Source organism: Mesoplodon mirus (genome assembly GCF_964341445.2).
Source record: "Mesoplodon mirus genome assembly, chromosome: 14".
Lineage (NCBI taxonomy): Eukaryota > Metazoa > Chordata > Mammalia > Artiodactyla > Ziphiidae > Mesoplodon > Mesoplodon mirus.
In genome coordinates this window covers 9,241,102-9,258,793 of record NC_138990.1, presented here as the reverse complement: position 1 = coordinate 9,258,793, position 17,692 = coordinate 9,241,102, and the positions used below count along the sequence as shown (strand labels likewise).

The 17,692-nt window shown below is 40.2% G+C and overlaps 1 protein-coding gene across 1 annotated transcript in view; it reads right to left on the bottom strand.

The window, feature by feature from the left end:
• The window catches only part of DNAH6 (dynein axonemal heavy chain 6), a 273,547-nt gene that overhangs the window by 107,926 nt on the left and 147,929 nt on the right, over positions 1–17,692 (bottom strand). Inside the window, exons 38-45 of the mRNA XM_082642773.1 lie at positions 16,677–16,898; positions 15,728–15,875; positions 13,233–13,390; positions 11,637–11,768; positions 6,864–7,035; positions 5,961–6,107; positions 5,049–5,122; positions 1,993–2,147 (exon numbers count right to left, since the gene is read on the bottom strand). Coding sequence (XP_082498899.1) covers positions 1,993–2,147; positions 5,049–5,122; positions 5,961–6,107; positions 6,864–7,035; positions 11,637–11,768; positions 13,233–13,390; positions 15,728–15,875; positions 16,677–16,898 — 1,208 coding nt within the window. The remainder of the gene's footprint in view (positions 1–1,992; positions 2,148–5,048; positions 5,123–5,960; positions 6,108–6,863; positions 7,036–11,636; positions 11,769–13,232; positions 13,391–15,727; positions 15,876–16,676; positions 16,899–17,692) is intronic.

The following is a 17,692-nucleotide window of genomic DNA, read 5'->3' as shown; positions in this document are numbered from 1 at the left end:
AACCCAATGACAAACTATTGTATGTTACAACACTTGAGCTGTGATGAACATAAATCCTTGAATTAGAGTTAATTAAATAGCAGAAGTATAGGAAAGGCAAAAGGCTTGGTTTGCTTATGGTTATGGAAAAAAAATCCTGGAGATCTGGCAGTCTTAACAAGGTCCAACACTAAAATATAGTTGACAAGAGAAACAAACAAAGCAATTAAAATCTTGCCATGGTAGTAGACCATGGGAAATCCTGTCCTCACACACATTTTGCACTGCTTATTCCACAGAATACTATATCAAATCTGGGTATCACATTTTAAGTGAAACATCAAAAAGTTATACAGGGCTCAGCATGTTGAAAACTGGAAATAATTGCTAATAGGCAATAGCGAAACATCTGGGATAATTATGCCTGGAGAAGGTAAAGCTAAGAAGAACTTGGTCATGATTTTCAAATATTTGGAGGGCTGTTAGGAAAAAGAGTGGATCCATTTTGGGTGGAGGCATCTACAGTGAAGTTAGAATCAAAGCACTGGATATGATCCCCAGCCTGCCACTCACCAGCTAGAGGGCTTCGGACAATTCACTTAATCTATCTGTGGTACACGGTATTGTCCAAAAACGCCTTCAGTAATGTTTCTGGCCCTACTTGCTCTTTGACCCTATGAAGTGATAGAGTCTCTGATCCTGTCTTGTGAACCTGGGTAGCCCTGTATGATGCTTTTACTGATAGAGTATGGTAGAAGTGATGCTGAGTGACTTCCAAGGCTATGTTGTGAAAGACCATTTGCCTTCTGCCTGGATCTCTCTTGGGGCACGAGCCTTTGGAGCTCTGAATCACTGTGTAAGAAGCCCCTGGCACTCTGATGCTGCCTTGCTGGAGAGACAGGGGAGTCCACAGGGAGGCAGAGATGGGCCAGGTGTTCTAGGTGCTGTCTGACTGCAACTGCATGAGAGGCCCCAGGAGAGAATGGCTGGGAGCCATGAGAAATAATGAAAAAATAAAGGTACTAAGTATTACAGTGGATTATTATGTAGCAACAGACCACTGGAACATTCTCTGAGGCTTATATTTAGAAAGATCATGATATTGAGCCATACAGAGGTGTTATCAGAGTTAAATGAGAGATTCCATATCATGGTTTATATTCACACTCAGTGCCATTATATTATTATTACCACTCCAAAGGATGGAATGAATATCAGAAGTCACAGGGAGTAGATTTTGACTTATTCCTGAAGGGTCATTTCAACACTTAAAATTTTTTTTTATTGAAGTATAGTTGATTTACAATGTTGTGCTAATTTCTTCTGTACAGTAAAGTGACTCAGTTATATATATATATATATATATATATATATATATTCTTTTCCATTATGGTTTGTCACAGGATATTGAATATAGCCCCCCTGTGCTATACAGTAGTACCTTATCATTTCAACACTTTTAACACACATTTACAATTTAAGAATTGTTCAACAAGACATGAGCCACTTTAAAAAGTTGTGTATGCCCCAAGGACTACAGATATTCAGTATGGATACCTAGGTGTTGGGGATGACCCTTAAAGAATACTTGCAGTGGGTATGAGTCAGACTCATAAGCAGATAGAATCTATGATCCTTGCATTCAACTTGTTTAGCTATAAAAAAACCAAAATCCCCTATTTCTTTAGGCATGCATGTTAATCAGCCTGGTTATACTGTACATATCTGTAAACAACCTTAGATCTTCTTTTTGGAATGAGATAGGACATTTTCAAAAACCAAAACAATCTATTAATATTTAGCAAAGATAATGACCTCTGAGATTCCATAAAATGTTCATGTCATATATATTTTAAATATATCAAAAAATACCTCTTAAGTTACAGCAAGATTTTCTAATAGACCTTTGTCCATCTAGCAATCTATTTAAAGAGTGTTTTACAACTTAATCCTTATCTTTTAATATAAATGAAATTAGATCAATGCATTATTGGGCACGTTATGGCACTATACCTTGAAACATGCTCTATAGCATCCTGGAAGAACACCAGCTTTACTTCTTTGGGGTTTATAAGGTTATAATCATCAAGATAGTCCTGTAGAACATTTGCGATTTTCTCTATATCAGGCATGTCATCATAAATCCGGTCAGTCTTATCTGCTCCAAACTAGAAGATGATTTATTGGAGAAGAACCAAGTTGGATCAATTCTGATATATAAATGTATATAATATACATAACCTTAGGAGGGAATATTATTTTATCTATATTTTTATTTAATCATTTGCTTATATATGCTAGCAGGGCTTAAAAACCAAGGAAATCAGTTTAAAGAAACTCAGGTGTTCATGACTAACTGAAAAATCCATTTCATTCAACCACTTCAGGTGGTACATTGGAATTTCAATGATCTTCGCAATAAAACTCACACAGAAGCTCAGAAATAATTTGAAATTTTTTCTCACTTTAACTTACTCTGGTTTCATACTTTTGCTCTTGAGCTGTTGACATCAGAAGAGCAAAATTGTTGAAAATTATGTATGGCAGACTGTGTTATAAAAAATCATGCCAGAACTATACATAGTTTTTACACAGAAGTCATTTAATTAAATAAATCATTGAGCATGATATTTGGTGTAAACCATAGGCAACTGAGTGTCCGTTTGGACCTACTGATAATTTCTTGTCTTTGCCGTAGCAACTGTCTAGGGATATTTTCTTTTGGAACCATTGAATAAAATACATATAGGCAATGGAATAAGAGTCCAACTACTCTTTTTGCTTTGCTTCATTTCCCCATTTGATAATAATATTGTTAGAAACACACAGGAAATATAATCACCACCTGAAAATAAACTTCGGATTTTGATTTTAAGAATACATTTAAATAGACATATTTTGCAGCAAGATCTTTTTTTGACCCACTTCCTAGAATATTGAAATAAAAACAAAAATAAACAAATGGGACCTAATTAGACTTAAAAGCTTTTGCACAGCAAGGGAAACCATAAACAAGACCAAAAGACAACCCTCAGAATGGGAGAAAATATTTGCAAACAAAGCAACTGACAAAGGATTAATCTCCCAAATATAGAAGCAGCTCATGCAGCTCAATATCAAAAAAATAAACAACCCAATCCAAAAATGGGCAGAAGACCTAAATAGACATTTCTTCAAAGAAGACATACAGATGGCCAACAAACACATGAAAAGCTGCTCAACCTCACTAATTATTAGATAAATGCAAATCAAAACTACAGTGAGGTATCACCTCACACAGGTTAGAATGGCTATCATCAAAAAATAAATGCCAGAAAGTGGGTGGAGAAAAGGGAACCCTCATGCACTGTTGCTGGGAATGTAAATTGATTACAGCCACTATGGAAAACAGTATGGAGGTTCCTTAAAAAACTAAAAATAGAACTACTATATGACCGAGCAATCCCACTACTGGGCATATACCCTGAGAAAACCATAATTCAAAAAGAGTCATGTACCACAATTTTCATTGCAGCACTATTTACAATAGCCAGGACTTGAAAGCAACCTAGGTGTCCATCTACAGATGAATGGATAAAAAAGATGTGGTACATATATGCAATGGAGTATTACTCAGCTATTAAAAGGAGCAAAATTGGGTTATTTGTAGAGATGTGGATGGACCTAGAGACTGTCATACAGAGTGAAGTAAGTCAGAAAGAAAAACAAATATCACATATTAATTCATATATGTGAGATCTAGAAAAATGGTATAGAAGATCTTATTTGCAAAGCAGAAATAGAGACACAGACACAGAGAACAAATGTATGGATACCAAGGGGGAAAAGGGGGCAGGTGGGAGGAATTGGGCTATTGGGATTGACACATATACACTATTGATGCTATGTATAAAATAGACAACTAATGAGAACATACTGTATAGCACAGGGAACTTTACTTAATGCACTGTGGTGACCTAAATGGGAAGGAAATCCAAAAAAGAGGGAAAATATGTATATGTATAGCTGATTCATTTTGCTTTACAGTAAAAACTAACACAACATTGTAAATCAACTATACTCCAATAAAAATTAATTAAAAATATATATTTCATACAAATAAATTGTTTAGTATTTTTTTTAGTTGCCAGGGGTTATCAGGGTGGTGAGGTATTGCATATGTGTATGATATAAAGATGAGTCCATTTATTTGTTTAAACAGCATTGATTGAGAGCCTGCTATATACTTAGCTCTGTGCAGGAAACTAGGGATTTAGGGTGAACAAAACAAACATGGCCCTTGCCCTCTCAGGGACAGTAGGAATGTTGTACCCAAACAAGAGTCAACTTGGTAAAACAAGATGGCTATCTGTCAACATAGGTAGGGTGGTTAGACGGAAGCCTTCTAACATAGAATAATGTTACTCATCTAGAATAAGTCTATTCTAGGTAGGTTTAGAGGGTAAAATTAGGGTCTATGTGTAGATGTTATTGAGAGGACAGACTTAAGGAACTTAGTACAAGGAAAATTTTGCTACTAATTAGAGCTACCCTGAAATGAAGAAGGCAGAACTGCTAACTAATTAGCTTCCCATAACTGGAAACCTCTGAGCAGAGGCTGAAGAACTACACAGGATTATAGGAAAGGAATTTGAGTCCTGAGTTAAGAGACTAAATCTCTTTGCTTCCTTCCAAATTGAATACCTGATGGGTTTCTGATTCAAACTATTATTAAAATGAATGTAACTAGATCAGAAGTCAGCAATCTTTTTCTCTCAAGGGACATATAGTAAATATTTTAGGCTTTGCAGGTCATATAGCCTGTGTTGCTACTACTCCACTCTGCCTAGTCATTAGAAAGCAGTCATATAAATAGTACACAGTCAAATGGGCCGTGGCTGAGTCTCTATAGAACTTCATTTACAAAAATGGGCGGTGGGTGGATTTGGACTTCGGACCATAGATTGCTGACCCCTGGTCTAGATTTCTAATCTTCACATGTGCAAAGCTCTTATAGAATATGAACTTGAAGTAGAAAATAGTAAATGTTTTATAGCCTTCAAATGTAGTCGTCAATACAACATACTTACCTTAATGAAATCTCCAAATATGATGGGCTTAGTCAAAAAATATTCCAGGCCTATTGCAATTCCAAAATGTTTGTCTATTCAAAAAATAAAATCAATTCTTAGTATAACAATAAGCTTGAATGCAGGATATTCATGATAAGATATACAGAATAATAACCCCTGTTACTTTATTTAGAAGCCTAATTGGTACACATGAAACTGAGGGAAAGCCATGTTAATGCCATACAACTTTGGTTGATAATCTCCCAGATTTAAGATTAAGAATATTTACTATTAGTAAACATTTTATTAAATAACAGATATTGAATACATATTAATAAATAAGAAATACTTTAGAAATATCCTGGTTTCTTACCCAACAAAATGCTATTTTTTTCCTACTTTCCCTCCTCTACTTAAAATTCTATACTGGGGCTTCCCCGGTGGCGCAGTGGTTGGGAGTCCACCTGCCGATGCAGGGGATGCGGGTTCGTGCCCCGGTCCGGGAAGATCCCACATGCCGCGGAGCGGCTGGGCCCGTGAGTCATGGCCGCTGAGCCTGCGCGTCCGGAGCCTGTGCTCCGCAACGGGAGAGGCCACAACAGTGAGGGGCCCGGGTACTGCAAAAAAAAAAAAAAAAAAAAAAAAAAAAAAAAAAAATTCTATACTGAATTAAGAATATTAACCTTTCCTGAATTTCAATGAAATGAATTTCATAATATTTCATATATTGTTATATATTTGGGTCATATATAAATATATGAAGAAAAAAACTTTTACTCATGAATGATTACAATTCATTTTGCTCATTTTAGAAACCAAATTGTGTCTCCCTGGTAGTCTAATGGCTAGGATTAGAAACCAAATTGTTTTTCTACTAAAAAACAAAAAAAAACTAGCTAAATAAAGATTGATATAAAGATTGATATTTACTGGCCATTTCTGTCAAAATAGCATGGAAATAGTGCTTATCTTCATTATTAATCAAACGGTCATGGAAGACTCTTTGACATTCATGGCAAAAAAGTCTAAATATCTGTATTTCTTCTCTTATTGTTCCTGGATCACATTGAAGGATACCTGTTTTTTAAGAAAAGGAGAAAAGAAAAATTCTACAATCGTGGAATATCTAGTAGTTTAATTAATGAGGAAATCCTTAAGTCCAACTTTATCCCCACACTACCAGAAATGGGTGGTTCCCCAGTGGATATACACATATAATAATGGTGATCTCGTGTTTTGAAAGCAAAACTGGGGACACATTAGCAGTGAAAATGAGGAGGGTAGCAGAAGGGGGATATGGGGCCTAAAGAGAATTATTTTTTAAGTTGTGAGGTATTATAGCAGGGTCTTATGCTGTTAGGAATGATCTGATAGAAGAGGAAGCATTGACAATGCAGAAGAGAAGGGGGAGTTATAAGAGCAAAATCCTTGAGTCGGCAGGAGGGGATGCGATTCAATACTGGGGTGTGGGGGACTATTGGCACATGTTAGGGGCAGGGACAGCTGAACCACTGCAGTGGGAGGGAAGGCAGATGCAGGATGTCTGGGAGATCTGGAAGAGGAGGCCCTCCTCGTTTGATTGCTTCTATTTTTTTTTCAGTGAAAAAGAAAACAGGCCACCAGCTGGGAGTGAGAAATGGGAGGGTGTTTTGAGGAAAGCTGTGAAGCAGCCAGTCTGGGGTGGGGGTGGAGGATGACTTGAACAGGGACATTGTAATGGGATTTCCAGGCAAGTCTCAGACACCCACGTACACACACTTCTACTGAGAGATCTGGGGGTGAATGGAAATGGAAGGAGGGTGCAGGGCAGAGAATGAAGTTTCCATACACTACCTTGCACACATTTGGATAAATCCCTCAAGTTAAAGACATAATGAGACTTGGCTGGTGTAGGCAGAAGATCCACACTCATCCTGTTATAGATCTCAACTGAGGCTTCCACAATGTTGGATGCAGTTTGCTTTACAGCTGGTGGGAAGTCATTTAGGAAGCCACTTAAGATGGCCTAGAACCAGAAACGTAATATGAGAGGGTTAGATTTTTTTTTTTACCAGAACTTATCTTTCATATACTCCAGATCTGATGATACTTTTTCTAATAATAAGTAGAAAACCAAATTACAGTGCAAGGACATGTGGATGTTAAAACTCTTCTTTTCTAGATGTGGCACATATATACAATGGAATATTACTCAGCCATAAAAAGGAAAGAAATTGGGTCATTTGTAGAGATGTGGATGGACCTAGAGAGTGTCATACAGAGTGAGGTAAGTTAGAAAGAGAAAAGCAATTATCGTATAATAACGCATATGTGTAGAATCTAGAAAAATGGTATAGATGATCTTATTTGCAAAGCAGAAAAAGACATAGACATAGAGAACAAATGTATGGATACCAAGGGAGAAAGGGTGGGGGGAGGGAGGAATTGGGAGACTAGGATTGACACATATACATTATTGATACTATGTATAAAATAGACAACTGATGGGAACATACTGTATAGCACAGGGAACTCTACCTAATGCACTGTGGTAACCTAAATGGGAGGGAAGTCGAAAAGGGAGGGATGTATGTATGTGTATGGCTGATTCACTTTGTTGTGCAGTGGAGGCTAACACAACATTGTAAAGCAACCATATTCCAATAAAAATTAATTAAAGAAAAAACTCTTCTGGGGGAGAGATAAATTAGGTGTTTGGGATTAGCAGATACAAACTACTATATATAAAATAGATAAACAACAAGGTACTAGTGGTTAGCACAGGGAACTATATTCAACATCCTGTAATAAAGTGTAATGGAAAAGAATATGAAAAAGACTATATATATATACATATAACTGAATCACTTTTCTGTACACCTGAAACTAACACAACATTGTAAATCAACTACATTTCAATTAAAAAAACTCAAAACACAAAAAACAAAACCACAAAAGACCCCTCTTCTTTCCATTTCAGAATATGTTCTCCAGAATGGACTCACTTCTGTCTTCTGTGATTGTCTGGTGCTGCCTGAGCACCATTCACAGCTGACCAGTGAACTTACCGTGAACACACTCTCAAGTAATTAGACCTCTGCTGGTCCAGAGGGTCTTCATGGAGCACTCACACTTATCTGGAAGTGAGCTGAAGTCCTCTCTCTGATTTTTATGGGTGAATGACCAACAAATCTGTAGACTTTCACCTTCATGTATATTGAAAGTTCGACTTACTGATAGCTGTGAACTCCCCACCCTTCAGTTTCCCTAGCTCAATGTATGGCCCCACCCTCCACTCAGATCAGGAACTTGGAAGTCTCTTTTCTCTTCTTTTTAAAAAATTTATTTATTTATTTTTTGCTGCATTGGGTCTTTGTTGCTGGGCGCAGGCTTTTCTCTGGTTGAGGCGAGTGGGGTCTATTCGTTGTGGTGCGTGGGCTTCTCACTGTCGTGACTTCTCTTGTTGTGGAGCACAGGCTCTAGGTGCGTGGGCTTCAGTAGTTGTGGCACGTGGGCTTCAGTAGTTGTGGCTTGCAGGCTCTAGAGCACAGGTTCAGTAGTTGTGGCACATGGGCTTAGTTGCTCCACGGCATGTGGAATCTTCCCGGACCAGGGCTTGAACCAGTGTCCCTTGCATTGGCAGGCGGATTCTTAACCACTGTGTCACCAGGGAAGTCCTAGAAGTCTCTTTTGACACCTGCCCTTCTTTGTCCCCCACAGTCGCTCTTGAATACATTTCTTGAATCTGCCTGCTTTCTTCTGTTCCCCTTGATGTCACTCCATTCCAGCCCTCACTCCTTTTCATCTGGGCTTCCTCACTCCCTCCTTACTCACTGGCCTCTCCATTCCCACTCATCTCCCTTCTGTTACCTTTAATCAGGTAAATAAGGCCCTGCACCCCCATCAGTGCATGCTCTGCCCTGCCCAGCCTCTTCTCCTTACCCTCTCTCCCCGCCAGACGCTGTGTCAGCCTCCCTGGCCTCACTACCCATGCTTTCTCCTCCCCCAGGACCCATTCCCACAGGGCTCTCTGCTTCGCAGGGACTTTCTCATCCTTCATGTTGGACATTACATGTCCTTCAGAGAGGCCTTCCCTGACAACCCAATCTAAGATAAGTCCTCCCATCAGTCTCCCTTATGGCTCTCTGATCTTCTCATATATTACTTGCCACAAGCTGAAAGTACATATTTATTAGCCTTCTAGCCCCAGTTGCTAGGGAAACTCATATTGGATTTTTAAATAGATAAATTCCCATCACCATTAGCCTTGGAATTACTTATGGGAGAAGCCGCCAGAATGCATATCAAATGCTTGCAAGTCAGCCCTTGTGACTTTAGATTTGGGGCTCATATATGACATATTTTGAAATAAATCAAAGTATTTGTTTTCAATGAGCCTTCTGTTGAACATTATTTTTAAAAGCAGTTTGTGAGGATTATCTTTTTGAGGTACTGTCCTCCTGAGCCCCCAACATGAATTTAACATTCTCCTTTTTGGACCTCATGTTGAGTAGGACCATCCTAATACATATAAAATAAAAAATTACCATATATTTATGTATACATTATATATGACAAAAATAAAAATCCCAGTCTGTTTATTCTCCATCACACAAATACTAACACAACTTATATCTATATCTATATCTATCTAATATATAGTATAGTTACATATATATTAATACTGTCATATATATACAAAAAAACAAATTTACTTTAACTTATTGATTTTGCTTTTTTCAATTCTTGGTAATCCCCAAGTTCTTTCTCCTCCACACGATGACAAAGGACAGGAAAGGTGGGCTGTGAACTCTGCTTAGATGGGCTGTGATTAAAAAGAAAGTTTGGGATCCAAGACCTTTTTTTCTATAGACAAAATTTCCAGTCTGTTCTGCTAATGAGAAAAATATACTTCCCACCTGAATGCAGTCCAACCCAGAATCTCTCAGTTTTGCTGCACTTCATTTCTATTACCGCCCACAGCTAGGGTGAGTTTTAAACGATAGCCTCTAAGTTACAGTGGGAAAAAGCAGTTCCTGCCTGTTTTCATCTGTAACATGTTTGCTGGCTGATGTTCCTGTAAGTGACACATTTCCGTGGATGCGACATTCCCACAGGCAGAGGGAGGAGGCTGAAGTTTGGGATCAGTTTCATTTCCAGAAACTCAGACTCTACCTTCTTCCTCCCACCCAAGAAAATATTTTGGAATTATTAAGAATGCCATTTTGTTGTTGCTGTTAGGATAACTTTGAACTTGCTTGAATTTGTTAAAATGTAAAATAATTTGCAAATTTAGTACCTTATCATCAGGCATAAGTTACTTGGGACACCCCCTCACCACTGATCACATCACAAAATGTGTCAGGATACCATGGTGGGAATCACTCATTTCAAACTTTAGAATATACACATAAAGGTTCTCAACAAAAGGTAGGATTTAAAAAAGTCTAATACCTGTGTTGGTCCTGTTATCCACTTCCTGTCATGTTCTTTAGTTGCTACTTAATTATGGTAGATAAGCTCCTATCCTCTCCTATTCTAAAGTACTCTCTAAAAGTTTTCCAAAATGTGGCAGTTCTTATGTATCTTTTTGGCATTAGCTCCTAAACAACTTATTGGAACTACTTCAAATTTATTAAAAATAATTTCCCACGGATGTAATTTCAATATGAAAACCACTTTACAGCTGACTGTTGCATACGTACTGGTTCTGGTCTTTTCTCTCCTCTAAGAAGACCCCATTGGAAGGAGAGGCTGATGTAGGTAAATGCAGAGGCTCACTTTATGCCTGTATCACTGCCTCCTTGGTTCCTGGGTGATTGCAACCAAAGCCAGTTTCTTCAGACCAGTCACCTGTCTCATCCTACCTGGATGTACACATTACCACTTCCTGCCTCTGTGACCACATTCACCTGTGTGTTTCTGTCCATCCCTGTCAATTCCACCTTGTAGGACTCAGCTCACTGGCTGTCTCCTCTGAGCATCTTTGCTGGTTGGTATGACATACTCGCTCTGGTCATGCTGCTTCATGGTCTCTCATCATTCTACTTAGGTTAATGCCTTGCACTTACTGAAAACTTCTGCTGAGCCCTTACAGGGCAGACACAGTTATTTCCCCAAGTTAAAGGACGAGGAAGTGGTCCCCTGGGGAAGTTTGTGCAGATGGAATAAATAAGCGTGGTTGTTTCTGCTAGGGGGGTGGTAGCATCAGGGATGATGAATTCTGGGTTGGTGTGTTGAGCCTGAGCCCACTGAGTTATCAGGGGTGGTGTCTGCTGGGCAAGTGGACACAGACATGGCGACCAGCAAGGAGACGAGCACAGAGGCTGGGGCTGGGTAGGGATGAGATCTGCTGAGAGTCAAGAGCCTGGGACATAGCCTTATTTAGAGGTAGGGGCAGTGTTCTGACCATCTTTCTGCACTCCTAAAACTACCTCTGAGACCACAAACGTAGAAGGCCATGATGCAAATGCCTATCAGCTACTGCCCAGATGCCCCTGTGCTTACCTGGTTTCTGCTGAGGAAACGATGGATGGGCTCCCTAGAAACGGACTGTTCTGATTGTGTGAATCTTGGAACAAATAAGTTTTCTTTTCCCCTCTTGCCCAAGTTGGAATCCACCCTCACCTGAAAAATCTGTTTCAGACTGTGCTCCGAGGGCATCGGGAGAGAGAACATGCTGAAGTGTCGGATGAAGCGGGCGGTCACGGGGTTGCGGCCACCACCTGGAGGTGCGCATGCTGATACAATCGTTACGTCCTGTATGGAGAGAAATCCATTCGGGTCACCCAGCAAAGAAGGACATGCAATGCGCCCATCCCAACAGTAGGACTCAACCAACAGTTTTGGAGGACCTACCCTAGGACAGCATTGTGTTATATTTTCCAACACATTATCTGACTTAATTCTCATAACCACCTCAGGAGATCACTGTTGTTATCTCCACTTTGTAGATGAAAAAAATCAAGGCCCTGGATGATTAAACAAGTTACTCAAGGTTACTTAGCTAACTCATCTATCTTGTATAAATACTCCTATGTAAAAATCTAATCTTAAAAAATTGTAAGAATTTGTACCTTAGGTTAAAATATATTTAATAAATACTAAGTATAGTCAGTTCTTGTTTTTTTGTGGTAGTTGTGTTCTATAAAATTGCCAGAAACACTGAATTAATGCACCTTGAACCATTGCTCTTAGGGGAAATACAGGGCTAGGTTCCTTTGAGCCTCTGGTCATAACATGTTCAACTGGTCAATACATGATATTGCAGGTGCTTCTGGCCTTGCCTCCTCTCTAGTCCATACCTTCCCTGCAGTCAAGGGGATCTTTCTACAATGTTTCCTTCAGAGGCTCCTCATCACATTCCTCATCATGGCACCATGGCCCCCTGGGCTGACCTTTGCATGTCCTGCTGGTTTGGTGCTCACATTCCACACCCCCATGGTGTCTCACATTACTTGCTTTGAAATGTAAATAACTCCCTTTCCTTGCTTTGCCCTGCCCTGCCTGCAAAATCCTGTTCTGACATCACCTCTTCTGGGAAGGATTCTCTCATCATCAACCCAGTGCCCACCCCTGCTCCCCTCCAGTCTCTCTCCACCTATCAACCTACATTATAAACACATGTTCATCCATCCTCCAAAGCTGAACCCTCGAGGAGGCCAGGGCTGTCTCAGTTGTCTATAAATCTCATGAATCCAGCATGGCAAGAACCCAATACAGACTGTATGAACTGAGTTACACACAAGAAATGCAGAGGCCATATGTCATGGGCTGAATTATGTGTCCTTCTCTGCCTCCTCTTGGCCAATCATGTGTTGAAGCCCTAACCTCCCGTAACCCACAATGTGACTGTATTTGGAGATAGGGTATTTAAAGAGGTAATTTAGTTAAGATGAGGTCACTATGGTGGGTCCTAATCCAATATGACTTGTGTCCTTACAAGAAGAGACGGTTTGGACATGTATACAGGGAGAAAATCATAAGAAGACATAGGGAGAACACGGCCATCTATAAGCCAAGGAGAGAGGCCTCAGAATAAACCAACCCTACTGACATCTTGATCTTGGACTTTCACCTTCTAGAAGTGTGAGAAAATAAATTTCTATAGTTTGAGTCACCCAGTCTGTGGTACTTTGTTATGGCAACCCTAGCAAATGAATACACCATATTTAACTGCCATTTAAACGGAAACACGCAAAGTAATTTAAAACCTAGAGTAACCTGTATGTCTTTCCAAAAGAGTTTGTTTCTGTCATAAAATCCACCAAAATCTTGATATTGCCGAAGTAATTCAATGGGAGGCTGAGAGCCATAGCGATCCAGTCTGGGCATGTTTAAATCATCAACAAAAACCACAATTCGCTTGTTTCCTGGTGCTCCTAGGAAACAACGTGAATTTAAGAATTATTATTTGCCCTCGGTAAATGTAAGACAAGACTTAGGTAAGGCTTTGGACTCAGTGAACACCGTGCAGGTCATAATGAGCTCAGTTTTCTACAGAGTGAGAAGGGTCCCAGCAGAGTCTCATCTTGAGGATGAGAGATCTCCCTCTGGCCCCATCCAGGCTCCAACATGAAGCTGTGGATCTTAGCACTTCAGCTGACCTTCCTCAATCCCAGCCACTCCCACTGCCCTCACCAACTGTGTGGCCTGGGCCTGGGGTGAGTAAAGTCATTTCCTTTTCACAGGAGGAAGCAGAAGAATCCCAAAAGTTTCCTTACATAAATGCCATCCCACCACCTCCTACAGGGAAAACAGGACAGGATATTCAAAAGCATCCTTATTACATCAAAGGGAAAGCCAGTGCAGTGGAGCTGTACAATGGCATATTTAACTTAAAGAACGTCAATATATACATTCAGAAGAAAAAAAAGAGTGATAACATAGAAAAGAGAACAACTTAAGAAGAGGAAGTGACTCCACCACGCTGGCATCCAGCATGTGACAATTCCAAAGAAAATGAGGCAAACTCAGCAACCCACTTCGTCTTCTGGCCTCTGGAAGCCAAATAGCAGGTCAGGGGTGGGGAGGGGTGCTACAAGTACCATTTATAAAAATTTGGGGCCCCCACCAGAAAGACTGGCATCCTTTGCCCTGCGCCTACCTGACCAGGAAAATGGTAACAGAGAAGGGCTAGGAAAGCAGCTAGCATGACAGGGCCTGTGAGATGATAGACAATGTGGAAGGCAGCTGGGCCTGAGCTCTGCCTAGTGCACCACCCAGGAGGGCTGTGGGCTGGGCAAGTGGTCCCCAGCAGCAGGAGGCTGCAGGATGTGCCAGTGGAGAGTAGGACAAAGTGGGGCTGAGACCGTGATTCCCACCATCAGGGAACCTTCCAGTGGGAAGGTCAATGCTTGTCCTGTGCACAATTCTTCTGGGAGGCCCTGAGAAAACCTGCTCATGGAAGCCTGCCATGCCGAGAGCGTGGACAACCATCAGGCCAATGGAGAAGCAGGGGCAATCCACAGAGGCCCACCTAAACTTCAGTTAGGGAGAAACTTGTCCTTCCCTTCTCCTCCCATCCAGATACACTAGAGCCTCCTAGAGGGAGGGTGGGAAGAGTAAAAGAGCCCCCATGTCCCTCTCCACCTCCAGAACCTCCAGCCACAAACCTGGCTTACAGCAGAGGAGAGGAAGAGCTTTAAACTGGGTTTGGACTGATTAACAACAAGGTCGTACTGTATAGCACAGGGAACTATATCAAATCTCCTGGGATAAACCATAATGGAAAAGAATATAAAAAATGTATATATGTGTATAACGGAGTCACTTTGCAGTACAGCAGAAATTAACACAACCTTGTAAATCAACTATACTTCAAAAACAAAAAAAAAAGACACAAAAAAATTTTGGGTTTGGATTGAAGCTTTACATTGGACCAGACTCAAAATTGCAAGTGACCAGAAGGTTATGGTATTTATCTAAGCAGTTAATAAGGCAGGGTGAGAGAGATCCCACAAAGCTTGGCGGAAGTGCTGCCTGAAGGAAACACCAAAAAGTTCCATGCTTATTCTCTACTGAGTTCAGATAAGTCAGTGCACCAGACATAAAGTTTTTTTTTTTTAATTTATTTTTAAATTTTTGGCTGTATTGGGTCTTTGATGCTGCACGCGGGCTTTCGCTAGTTGCTGCGAGCAGGGGCTACTCTTCGTTGCAGTGCGTGGGCTTCTCATTGTGGTGGCCTCTCCTGCTGCAGAGCATGGGCTCCAGGTGCACAGGCTTCAGTAGCTGTGGCACGCGGGCTCAGTAGTTGTTGTTCGCGGGTTCCAGAGTGCATGCTCAGCAGTCATGGCGCACGGACCTAGTTGCTCCACGGCATGTGGGATCCTCCCAGTCTCTCAAACCCGTGTCCCCTGCATTGGCAGGTGGACTCCTAACCACTGTGCCACCAGGGAAGCCCCTGTTTGTTTGTTTTAAATAAAGGGAAATCAATGCAGGTTTGAAAGCATGGCATGAATGGAGAGAGGGAGAGCCTTGGAGAGGCAGAGATTGAAGATGCTCTGAGTTGAAGGTGATGATAGAAATAAACTACCTGCTTGCTAACAGTAAGATATCTGGATCTATACCCAGGAAAGAATACCATTAACAGAATTACCTTTACAAATAAATTAAGAAAAGAAAATATCCAATTGTAATTTTATTACATGCACGGTTTATGTGACTTTTAACATTTAATAATTAATTTGTGTGAGACAAATGACAAGGATAATTCTTACCTAGAATATTTTTTCTTTTCCTTTCCAGTTTTGATTCAATGATCTCTTGTGTTCTTGCAGATGAAGTTTGAGCAGAAAAATTTAGATAAATAGGAACATAACCAGCTGATTCTTGAATTCTATTTAGCAGTCCTTTTGTAATAACAGACTTTAACATAAAAAAAGTTAATTGATTTCACATTCAATATAAAATCTTTCAATTGTCTATATCAGTAATATTCCAGAACAATGAGTAAGAAACAGGACAGAAAATGACAGAGGTTAAAGCCAGATTGAAATATCTGACTTTCTCTTCCTGGAGATTCCATTTAATGATATTTGTCAGAGCCAAAGAAATATTCTAATCAGCTCTATCTCAGCAAAACTTTTTATTTTAGTATCATACCAAAATCTATCTTGGTTACTATCCAAGTCAATTTGATAGTAAGATTCAGAAACTCAGAAATAATTTAGAGGGGAAACAGTGAGTGTCTGTTTATATGGATTCCCCCCAAACCAAGAAGACCAAACAATCAGCATTTTCCTCTATACTCCACTTTTTCTAAACACCATCGCTGTGTCGGGTAGAAGTAAACGGGCAGGAGGGGACAGACTGACCTTCATCAATAGTCCATTGGGGACACAAACTGCCTTGACAAACTCCCACCTTAACCTGTGCAGTGGCAGCCCTAGAAATTCTAAAGGACACAACATAAAAGCCCCCAAACACAGAAGATTGGTCCACAGGGTTCTCTGGTTTATATATATTATTGACACCCAGGATTTATTCAGAAAGTGGCAAACTGTGGAGTCGATATAGATTCAGCACAGTCACATTCTCCCTGAAAAAATGATCAAAATTCAAAAGAAATTCCCCTGAGAAATAAGGTATTATTTACGGAGCTTACAATTCTAAGTTCATCATGCCCTTGTTTTGGACAGGACTTCTTGTTTGATGTAGGTTTCCTACCTTGCCGACTCCCGTTACTCCGGTAAACAACACTGAATGCCTGACTGCCAGTAGTTTTTCCATTAGATACCCAAAGCGCACTGTGTCAGCTGTAGGGACAAGCATTTCAAAAAACGGAATATCTCTGCTGTACTTGAAGGTGGGTATGATTCGTTCCCAGGGATCCAGCCGTTTGGTGTCAAAGTCCATGTGAATGCTCCACAGATCACCAGAACTGGGAAGCTAGAGTATAAAATTAAACACCACTTTCAATAGGATTGACACATGGCAACAGAAATATTTACACAGAAACAAAGGCAGTCATAGAACATGGATGGATTTGGATTTTTGTTCTTTTGTGGAAAAGTACTTGTTTAAGATCAGAGTCTAATTCTTTAAACTTAATCATGCAATACAGTACAGTAAAAATCTGATATATTGATGATATCAAAACCCCATATTAGAATTGTAAATCATTTTCAGTTCAATCCAACATTCAGGGGCTTACTCCATGCCAAATACTGTGTTTGGTGTTAGGGGAAAATGCTGAATGAGACCCAGCCTCTACCTTCAAAGACCTTGTAATCTACCTGGGGGACACAAGAACATTAGTTAATACTCATGGAGAAATAAGGGTTATAGTGGAGTTTAGTACACTCACAAAGGAGAGATGGCTCATTTCTACTTGCAGGAGAGTTGTAGTGGTGGCTAGAGATTTAGGAGGGTTTCTAAGGGGTGGTGATGCTACAACTTAGACTTGAAGGACAAGCAGGAGTCAGTCTTTGCCCTTCAAGCAAGGCAAAGAAGGGATGAGATGGGGATGGGGAAGACGGAGTCAGGGTTCAGGCTCAGAAAACAGGTCTGGAAGCCATGGAAAGTGCCATGCATTTTGGGGACTATAAGAGATAAGTCTGGAAACACAGATGGGGTCAAATTATAAAAGTGTCATTTAGTAAAGAGCTTACAGCAAGAGTTCAGTGAAGAATTCTAAGAAGGTGGGTGACATGATCAGATTACATTTCAGAAAGTTCATTCTG